An 11,383-nucleotide genomic window follows, 5' to 3' on the forward strand; every position below is an offset into this window, starting at 1 on the left:
ACATTGTCATGAGGAGAGGAAGATTCAGCTTTAGTGGAATAGAAAGAAGTGCTAACTTCTGAATTACCACTGGAAACTCCTTTTAGCTTTAAATCAGATGGTTTTTCCAAATTCTTTTTCAAAAAATCATTGATCTCTTGATCTCTTTTTGAAATACTTTCAGATCCAGCAAAGGAATGTCTTCCTTCGTTGATCCTCAAAGGTGGATTGTTTTGAAAACTTATTTTAACAGTACCATCAAGATATTGTTAAATATGGGTAAGATCTAGTTCATCAAAAACAGGTTTAGCAGGAGGAGATTCTTGTTCCAACAACCAATCATTAGGAAGCTTAACATCTTGCCATTGAATCATTTTTGGAACTTGAATTTTAGCATCAGGGATTGAACACTGAATTAAAATGGTTTTACCAGAAGGTTCTCTAGGAATCTTAGTACATGGGTTTATTTGAGTACCCAACAGTCTATAATAAATGCGATAAATCAAAGCAAAAGGCTTACTACCTTCTTCCATATGATAACCAGATGAAGCAATATTCAATGTCAAAGCTTTAACAATATTAGGATCATCCAAAGCAAATGTAAGATCAGGATAACAGTTAAAATAAACAGGACCATCATACATAGAAGCAGTAATCATACCAAGAATGCTATCTTTAAAGATCTTAAATCTAGCATCTCTTAAACACATAAGAACAGAAGCGTTAATACCCTTTCGGGTAAGTGGTTTAATAACAACTTGAACCATACCAATATGCAAATAACTGAAGTTTTTGGCAGCAAGGAATTCATTAATATTTCTTTTAGTAAACAAGCAGCATTTTTCATGAACTTTAGAAATAGAAAATATTTGTTCAAGAGTTCTGGCTTTGTAAGCAGAATAAAAAGTACTTTCAACAAAACTAGTTTTATAAACAGTTTTAGTATCAACTTTAGGAATATTCCAATTACGAAAATCAGGGATCAACTCATTATCATCAATAGTGTGATCTTCTTCATTTATAATATCAGGAGGACAACTAGTCCTGGAGCTGATAGAGGAGTTGGATCTCCACAACCTATCCATACTATCCTAGGTTCAACACTCAGTTATCATGTTTTTCTCATAACCGTTGCATTTCGTAACACATACCCTAACCAACCTTATACCTCTCATGCCCTACATGCCCTCTCTTGGCTCAAAAGGGCCTTACAGTTCGGTTCTAGGAATTCACTTTACGACTAGGGTGGTACCAACGATAGTAAGAAGGGAACACAACAACGGAATATCAAAATTTCGGATAGACACAGACAGAGAGACAGAGAACACAACCACACTATCATCGGCCAGAAAAGAATGGCTCTAATACCATAAAGGGGGAAGGACGCACAGCTGAAGGCGGACGCACAACTAAAGGCGGAAGCACAATATAATATAGTGAAAGTAATGTAAAGTAGTAAGTTAGAACAATAATAAGGCGGTAGAACCAGCCAAGCAGTATATATCAAAAATAATTCAACGTAAATGAAAGCAATAGTTCAAAGTAAATGAAAGCAATTTAGAACCGTCCGGTATGGTAGTAATCCGTCCAAGGTGGCGGTAGCAACAAATAGTATAATGAACATAAAACTGAAAATACTTGTTTATTGAAAGTAGTACAAAACATTTACAGCAGTAGTAGTAGTTAATACAAGATCTCAGAACAGGTTGACAGTTATAAAGTTTGAACTAGTTCTAGTTACAAGGTTTGTAGAGTTACAAGGTTTGTAGTTAACAAGGTAGTAGTAGTAGTAGAAATAAGGAATTCACTTTCTAAAAAGGCTTCCTAAGAGAAGGAGTTCTAAGGAAAGAAAATTCTGAGGTAAAACTTAAGTAAAACTTAAGGGACAACCCCCCTTAAATAAACAAAATTCTAAGTGAACAGTACTTGTGAACAGTAGAAGTTAACAGTGAAAAGTAAAAGTTAACAATAATCTCCTTTTCTTAGAAAATGTCAATGGCAGAACGTAATACTATATATGAAAAATGATAAAAAGGATTCAAGACTAATAGTCAACACTTATTTGCAACAAGGTTAGTCTTTTGGATCCGGTTAATGTATATCTTTAGAGTATACATTAACCATTTATTTAAAAAAAGCTATTATGAGAAATTGAAAGAGTTGTCAAAACAGTAAATTATTTTTACTTTTTTCTATAAAAAGTTTCCTAAATGGTTCACTAATGTATGCCTTAAGGGCATACGTTAGTAAATCCCTAGTTTTTTATCCTCTTCTCTTAATCGGGCCGAGAATATTATCAATAATAAATAGCTACTCCAAATATTTTATCAATAATATTGGAATTTTTCTTGATAGCAAAAGGCTCATCTTAGCCGCTCTAATTTTGTTTCTAAAGGACTTGGATGCACTTGCTTATTATGTTTACACAATTTCAAAATTCAATAAAAATATTGGGTTTGCTTACTTGCTATTGTAATTTGTGATTACCAGGTTTAATATGAACAAAGCTAGCCTTTTAAATCTTTAGACAGCATCTCAAAGCATTAGTTTCTTTGGAAGGATATTATAGCATAGACAGTAAAAGACTTTCTCACAATCGAAATAGGGAAAATTTTCTTTCACTCAAAACAAGTATTTTTTGTTGATGCTTGATACCGCCAGTTTTCATCAACAACCACAATATATGACATCACCACCACCTACTCCATGAATCTAATGAGACTGCCACCACTAACAGGAAATTTGGTGAGCATATTAAGTATAAAGAAAATGTGAGATTTAATAGTGAAATTCTTCAATCTACACGGTGGTGATTACTTTTTTTTTTTTTTTTTTTTTGTAATTACTTGAGCTTTAAAGTTTAATATATTATTATGCAAACTCTCTTTATATTTTTTTAGGCATCTCCTTTTATATTACTTACATAGTTATCTACTATCTTCCATTCAATTAATTTGGACTTATATATAATTTTATTTTATTTATAAAAACTTAATCTTACACAATAACATGGATTCATTGTATAACTTAAAGTAAAATATTACTTCGCTTCAAAGAAAAAAAAAGAAGTAAAAGATCACTTTTTTTTTTGTTATCTATTTTAATTTTAATTTTAATTAAATTAAAAAATATTTTCATGTTTTCTTTAGTTTCCACATAATTCTTGATCAAGCTACGGGTATAATACTAGTTATTATTATTTATTTTATTGTTATAGAATAATACTAGTTATTAATTATTCACAAAAGTTATATATATATATATATATAACTTTTTTTTTTACCTGACTCAAAATTATATTAGGCATGCGTTTGTATTTTTGGCTGAGTCCCATGGCACTGTTCACGACCCAACGAAAAACGCAAAAACGTTCATAACCATGCATTTCTGGGTCCCATGACACAATTCATACCTTTAAAAATTATTTTGCTACAGTGTTTTCAACAATAAATTTTCAGTTTTCAGCAAATAAGCAGTATCCAAACAGACCCTAAATGTATCTTAAATCTAATATTCTCGAATTCGAAGTTAACATTATTATTTATTATAATTATATAATCTATATATTTATTAATAGGTAAAACTCAGAGAAAGTTCAATTAGAATTTGAACTGTTCACAACCCAGCCAAAAACGCAAAAACGCGCATAACCATGCATTTCTAGGTCCCATAGCACTATTCACATATTTAAAAATTATTTTGCTACAGTATTTTCAGCAGTAAATTTTCAATTTTCAGCAAAGAAGCAGTATCTAAACAAACCCTAGATGTATCTTGAATCTAATATTCTCAAATTCGAAGTAAACATTATTATTTATTATAGTTATATAATCTATATATTTATTAATAGGTAAAACTCAGAGAAAGTTCAATTAGAATTTGAATTGTTCACAACCCAGCCAAAAACGCAAAAACGCACATAACCATACATTTCTGGGTCCCACGGCACTATTTACACATTTAAAAATTATTTTACTTCAGTGTTTTTAGCAATAAATTTTCAGTTTTCAGCAAATAAGTGATATCTAAACAGACCCTAGATGTATCTTGAATCTAATATTCTCGTATTCGAAGTAAACATTATTATTTATTATAATTATATAATCTATATATTTATTAATAAGTAAAAATCAGAGAAAGTTCCATTAAAATTTGAAATTAGAATCCAATTTTGCAAAATGTGTCTAAATTTATGTAGGGACCATATCATAATTATCCACTTAAGTTTGTGTCATGTGTCCACTTAAGTTTTTTTAATCTTTGTGTCTAGTGATTTAATGAGTGCAAAATACTAAGAATATAATATTAATGAACTATAATATTTTTTTTTTAAAAAAAAAAAAACCAATTACATATACTCAATAAAAATCACCATACAACAAAGATCACCACACATTTTATCTTATTAAAAATTAGAAAAAAAAATTATCATAAGTAGTATTGAATTTAGGTTATAATTTTAATATGTGACTAATTACGTTTACTTTTCTAAAAAAAATAATTTGACTATGACAAAAATTGTATTTAATTTTGAATGTATCTATTCTTATGCATGTGTTTACCTACTATTTTTAAATAAATAAAAAAATTGACTAATTGTTTATATTTTTATAATAAAAATTGGGTTATATGCTAGTGAATTATAATAGCCCACAGAGACAGCTGGTAAGAAAAAACCAAGAAGATTTTCCAAAAAAATAAAGAATAAGAGAGGGAGGGAGAGAGAGAGAGAGAGAGAGCATGGTGGTGGTATGCCAATCAGGCAATCACATTTTTTGCTGTTGGGTTTCCTTATCTGATTGGATTGGATAACAAACCGTATGGCCTAGGCCTCATCCAAACCAAATCCACCCAAAAGTCCGAAACAACAGAAACAGAAGTAGGAAGTAGAACACGGCATGGCATGTAAACGACACCATTTGGGTACTCTGTCGTTTTAGCAAACACCCCATCTGCAGTTTGCAGTTGCTCCTCAATCACTGGTTTTGGGGTTCATGTCTTTTTCATTTCCCAATTACCCATCTGCCTGCGTTTGCAACTGATCTGATATAAAAATATTCACGGACCTCTTCCTTCAACATCACATTTTTGGCTTTTCTGTTTGGTAAGCTCTTTTCATCTGTTTCTGACTTTCTTTTGGGCTTTTATGTTTCTCAGATCTGTCATTCATTTTGATCCAACCACACCCTTTTTTCAATTTCCATCATAAAGTTTAGATTTTGCTGATATGGGTTTCATATTTTATGACTGATTTTGTGTTTTTGCTCTTCTTTATACTTCTATGGATTTTACCATTTGTAGATTCCGATACAAAAAATGTTACCCATTTATTTGTATTGCAGCCATTCTACTAGCTCTTTCAAGTTATGTTAATTTCTATCTGTAAGCTTAGCTAAGGTAAAAGAGTTGGTTTTATTCTGATTCTTAACATGCAATATATGTTGAACTTTATAGAACAACTATGAATGGTCCACAACTTATTAGAATGTCATGATAAAATTTAGAGTTTTAGATTCATTATAAAAAATAAAATAAAATAAAAAACGAATTGATTTTTGCAAACTCGATGAGATCCATAATAGAATGGTGGGTCTGATCCATAACATGGCCTAAGGAATCTAAACTAAGTTTTTCCATACCATTTTAGGATGATCATGAATTTTAGTATTATACATGCATGTTCATGTTCTGTAGCTGCGTTCTTGTCGTTGCTTGCTAACTTCTTGCTTGCTTGTTTATTAATAAATTGAAGTGATGAACGGAAAATGAAGAGCGGAAGAAAAAGTTACAAGTAGAGAAGAAAGGAGATAAGATCTGCTAATATAACATAACATTATTGTTGAAGGAGTACGTTATTATGGCAGTCTCTAGAAAAACAGCTATGGCTATTAAGTCATACCAAAATCAGGCTCGGGCGCTGGCTAAGAACTACTTATTAGCAGATCCCTTTATGCCTTACACTTGCATCCTCGGAGGCATACTTTTGTTCAAAGTGGTATGCTCTTGTCTTTCTGTTTTATTGTTCAGTTGTGAAAGACTGAAGATAGTTGATCTTCTGTTTGTTTCATTTGAGTTGTACGTGTGATTACCGCTTTATTAACTCATTCTAAATATTTTTCCTCTTTACAGGGCTATGATCTTACCCAGTTAATCAGTACCTTTTATTTTAAGAGTTATAATGGTCTTACAAAAATCCAACGAATTGAGTGGAATAATCGGTAAGTGTGTATCTCTCCTGTTGTTCAACCTATTATTAATTTGTCCCTTTTTCATTTGTTGCTTCAATCTTTTCTTAATTAAAAAAAAATTAATCTTGGCAGCGGTATCTCCACAATTCATGCTATTTTTATCACAGTTATTTCCTTGTATTTTGTGTTCTGGTCAGATCTCTTTTCTGACCAGCGGGTTGCTGGCCTTGTTACATTTCGAAGCTCACCTCTGTCAGTTTTTGCCCTGGGGGTAAGTTTATTTACTTATGAATTTATTTTTATAATAAATAATTGGAAAATACATAGCTGCGGTCTCTGTATGTGACTTTGCACATTCTGTTTTTAATCGATTCAGGAAAAATAAATAATTTGATGCTTAGGTGTCTTAGAAACAACATCTTTCTTTTCTGAATATTGCCCAGGTTTTCATTAATGCAATAATGATACTAAGAAATTGAGTAGTTGACTTTTTAACTTTAATTTCCTGTGCATGAGTGTTAGTGGTGATGCCAAGAACATGGCTTTGCAACTTTATAATGAATTAAAACAGTCTTGACCTTCCAACCTATTATGTCTATAAGTAACCCTACTTGCCAACCTCTGCTTGTAAAAATTAAAAGCTGCATGTATTGATGCCCTACAAAACATGTTGTAATTATTTTCTTAAAAAGAGTGACATGCCTTTCATTTCTTCCACCCCTTTTGTTCAGCTTTTGGGCCAAAAATGGTTTTTTTTTTTTTTTTTAATGGAAATAATTTTGCATTCTGCTTCAGTTTCCCTATTCTTTTTTCTTCTTTGATTAACTTAATTGTTACAACAAGTGGGAGAAGGGTGGCTTGTACTCTGGTTCTCCTCATAAAGGAGACTAGGCCTTGCCACTAAGCTACAAGGCTCTTGGCAAGATAATGGGCCATCCTTGTGAATAGGAAAAATGATAACTGAAAATTGGGAAGCAGATTGGCTGTCTTCATCTACCTATTTTGGGAACATGCTGAGGATGCACCTCCCTTTAGCTTATTGCATTCCTACAATTTGAAAGCATTCCGGGTTTGCTACATTTGATTACTACGCATCTTTTAATCTTTTGAGAATTTTTCTCCATATAATACTATGTATTTGATTTTTGACAGGTCTCTGTTGGATACTTTCTTGCAGATCTTGGAATGATTTTTTGGCTCTATCCTTCTTTAGGTGGAATGGAGTATGTAAGTCCAGTAGTCTGTCCTACACTCTCTTCACTTGCAGGTGCACACACACCCACACTCACACACACCATACTTCCTTTTATGCTTCACTTTGCTGTGTGTTTTTATTTAACTGATAATACTTCAACGTAGAAACCACCTTTTCTCATATACTGTACACTTTCCCCCTTGAGGAATGCTTTTATCTGCCTCTTCACCCTGTTCCTAGCCAAGTATTTCTGTTGATTTAGACGCATAATGGAAGTGAGTCTTATGACTGTGCTTTCCGCACCTGGCCTCCTAGGATTTAAACAATTATTTTCAATTTTCTTAAATCTAGGTCAAATCCTTCATTGTCAATGAATTTAATGACTTCAAATACTGGGATTGGTTGGTTATAGTTATGAGGGAGCAAGTTGGGGAAGGCATGCTGCTTTTATAAATTGATTCAATGACAAAGCAGTATATCATAAAAAGTTTATTTAAGAACATTTAAAAGCCATATTACAGGCATTTTAATCTTTTAATTTCAGATTATCCATCACTCCCTTTCTGGAGTTGCAGTAGCTTATTCTATGTTTTCTGGAGAAGGGCAACTTTATACATTCATGATCCTCATCTCTGAGGTTACTACTCCAGAGGTCAATATGAGATGGTATGTTTAGAAGTAAAACTCTCATGTGTTGTAATGTTTGTGTTGTAATGTTTTTGCTTTAATAGATCTTCTTGGTTCCATGAAGGTATCTTGATACAGCTGGTCTGAAGAGGTCTAACGCATATCTCATCAATGGCATACTGATATTTTTTGCATGGCTCGTGAGTCTAAATCTCCTTGAATTTCATTATAATACAACCCTATTAGCCGGTCGATATCCATCAAAATCTATGCTGAATAGGGGGAAACGAAATTATAATTTGGTTGTGGTGGCTTGCACACAAAATCATGTGCTGATGCCAGATAGTAGTGTTGCCCCCAACTGTGACCTTATGCGTTCTCCTTTTCAGATTTAGATACGCTGATTCGAGTTCATCAGCAATGTGGCATTACTTCAGCCACAAGCACCTTTTTTGTGTTGAAAATTACTGGATTTCTTACTATGAGTTGCTTTTATTTATTTTTTATTTTTTAAAGAAAGAATGACCATTGAAATAACTTATGAAATGCAGGCTGCAAGAATTCTGCTGTTTGGTTATGTGTTTTACCACGTTTACTTACACTATGATCAGGTGATTTGCAAGTCCTCAGCATACGTATTTCATGGGCTTTGAATTCTTGAAAATAAGAGCTTTTACTGCCTGCAAGCTGATAAGAATTTTACTAGACTGTGCTTGGAATAGTATTTTCAAAATTTTTGCTGTCATAATGTCTTTACCTAGTTTTAGACAAGGGGAAAAACACATGGACTAAATAAGAAGTATCCTGAACGGGAAAGATAAGGTTCCAATTCAGATTAGCTATACAGAATAAAAACTTTCTTAAATTCTGAATTAGTGCAAATATGGGACATTTTTTTAATTTTATTATGAAAAGACACTAGATTTGTTATTTTATTTAAAATTTTTGGGGTTACCTGTTAGTGATTCACTTGCCAAAAAAAAAAAATTATTTGGCGACTGAGAAAATAGTTAATGTGATTAAATAGCGCAATTAGCTGGTCATCTGAAATAGAACCTACTGGTTTGGAGGAAATTATGTCAAATTGGTATAGGGGAAAATTCCATCCTTGTATAAATGCTCTCAATTTTTTCATGAAACTCTTATTCATTTGTTTATATTTTTGCCAATTTTAGAATACTAACAGATTATGCTTAAAAGTTAAAACAATAGTTATCCTTGGAGTTAATACACTATTGGTATAAACATAAGAAGCACCTAGTGAATTTTTCTTCACCAAAATTTGTCCTTTAATTTTTTTTATCTTCCAATTGCCTCCCAAACTCGACCACTGGTTTTGTATGTCATATTTCTAAAAGTTCAGTTATGATGTGAAGTCTAGTTTTTTGGAGAGAAATGTGAAGCCATTTTATTTGCTCTGCAGGTGATCCAAATGCACGCCTTCGGATATTTCTTGGTCTTTGTGGTGCCTTCGGTGCTAGCTATCATGAACTTAATGTGGTTTGGGAAGATTCTTATGGGATTGAAGAAGACATTAGCAAAGCGGCAGTGAAGGATATTGTTACACATTTCAATCTAATTTCTGTGACTTAATGCTCGTTCCATTTTTCCTGTGGATTATTCTATTTTAGTCACTATACAAATGATAGAGGCGGGGAAAAAAAGAAAAGAAAAGAAAATTGAATGCATTCTAATCTTCTCAATTGAGGGAAAACCAAAAACAAATTTGTTGTATATGATTCGAGTTGTATAAATCATAGTCTTTATATACAGTTTATTACTGGAAATTATTAACAGAAGATGATCAAACATCCAATTTTGCTGTGAATGCTAATGGTATTGTTTTTTGTTTTTGTTTTTTTAATGATGGAGCAGTGAAAGAAAATTCAAGGCATTTTGATATTCAATTAAATTCAAGCTGTTGTATATGATTTAATACTTGATTAATGATGCTTTTGGAAGTGATATATTATGATAATATGTAATCTTTCTCTTCCCTCGAGTTACTGTTTTTGATGCATAAATAGATTTTATATATATATATATATATAGGAAGATGCAAAAATAGATTGTTTGTTCATTAACCAGTTTCTGCGTTGGACCTTCCACGTTTAACCTTTGGAGCTTGGATGTTGACAAATCGAAAAGAAGGTAAAAAATACTTAAGTAAACTTAAAATTTTTGAAACAGATCAATTGCACTTTGAAGTTATAAAAGAAATTTTTTTTTTTTTTTTTTTTATAAAATCAAAATAGCGATTGGGTTGAACAAATAAAGGATTTCTAACCATCTTGTTTTCCCCGAATGAACATAAATTGAGTGAGTTAGATGGAAAAGGAGAAACTAAAAAGAGTCAACTGATCAATTGCACTTTGAAGTGATAAAGATTTTTTTTTTTTTTTTTTTTTTGTTTACAAAATCAAAATAGTGATTAGGTTGAACAAATAAAGGATTTCTAACCATCTTGTTTTCCTCAAATGAACATAAATTGAGTGAGTTAGATGGAAAAAGAGAAATTAAAAAAGGTCAACCGATCAGTCTTATTTGGTTTCGGAGTATATATTTATTCCTTTATAATATCATGTTTTGACTATATCGTAATAACCCAAAAGAAATCTCCTACTTATCTTTTGGGAATATATTTATGCACTTACTCATAATCATGGTTTAAATAGATATATGTTGCTGGAAAATATAAGTTATGATAGAAAATTTAGATATTCCATTGTCATTGTCCCACTAGAATAGTACTAGAAGAGTACATTAATAAAGGGAGAATACAATGAGCAGCAAATGCCTGAAAGAATGAAGAGATCTAGGATTCCCGGCATTGTGGGGGTGGAATGAGAAAGTTGAGTATTTAGTTAGCACTTTTCAAAATTATGATTTGAAGTATAAATTATCAAAAATGACCAAAATATATTTATATATATAAAAGAAAATTATTTTATACTTGTTTTTGCCTCAATAATATTAATAATAATTTTTTCTTGAAATCAATCATAATAATAATAATAATAATTAGTATTATAATAATTGTTTTTTCATTAAAGGTCAGAAATAATTGCTATTTATTACAGTTGATGAAGTACATAATATAAACCAACACTTTTATTATATTATATTTTTTATAAATATTATATAAAATATATGTAGTAAACATAAAATAATTAAAAAAATAATAATTTGTTCTACAACTTATAGTCTAATCTAATCAATTTTTCTAATTCAAGAACATTCAAAAGAGTTCTCCTTCTATCTACCAGATGTCACGGGCGAGTTGTCTGCTACTAGCAACACACTGAGATTCTCCGAGAATAGCCTGTATTTTGTCTTGAGAATGTAAGGGTAAAAATTTGTTTTAAAGATAATAATAGGGGTAATTAAAAATGTG

General features: G+C 31.3%; 1 protein-coding gene across 1 annotated transcript; it reads left to right on the forward strand.

Moving 5' to 3' along the window:
- Positions 1 to 4,637: 4,637 nt before the first annotated feature.
- Positions 4,638 to 9,817, forward strand: LOC115968151 (TLC domain-containing protein 4-B-like). Its single transcript, XM_031087442.1, has 9 exons — positions 4,638 to 5,083; positions 5,732 to 5,974; positions 6,109 to 6,197; positions 6,300 to 6,438; positions 7,320 to 7,394; positions 7,907 to 8,028; positions 8,114 to 8,189; positions 8,541 to 8,600; positions 9,413 to 9,817. The coding sequence occupies exons 2-9, from the start codon at positions 5,837 to 5,839 to the stop codon at positions 9,539 to 9,541; spliced, it is 828 nt and encodes a 275-aa protein (XP_030943302.1). The 5' UTR covers positions 4,638 to 5,083; positions 5,732 to 5,836; the 3' UTR covers positions 9,542 to 9,817.
- Positions 9,818 to 11,383: the final 1,566 nt, after the last annotated feature.

This window comes from Quercus lobata, chromosome 11 (genome assembly GCF_001633185.2).
Source record: "Quercus lobata isolate SW786 chromosome 11, ValleyOak3.0 Primary Assembly, whole genome shotgun sequence".
Classification (NCBI taxonomy): Eukaryota; Viridiplantae; Streptophyta; class Magnoliopsida; order Fagales; family Fagaceae; genus Quercus; species Quercus lobata.

Excerpts from the sequence above, each read along its gene's own strand:
- LOC115968151 (XM_031087442.1), top strand. The coding sequence starts at position 5,837 with ATGGCAGTCTCTAGAAAAACAGCTATGGCTATTAAGTCATACCAAAAT. Across the intron at positions 6,198-6,299 it reads CGAATTGAGTGGAATAATCG|CGGTATCTCCACAATTCATG; the intron begins GTAAGTGTGTAT and ends TAATCTTGGCAG. Across the intron at positions 8,029-8,113 it reads CCAGAGGTCAATATGAGATG|GTATCTTGATACAGCTGGTC; the intron begins GTATGTTTAGAA and ends GGTTCCATGAAG.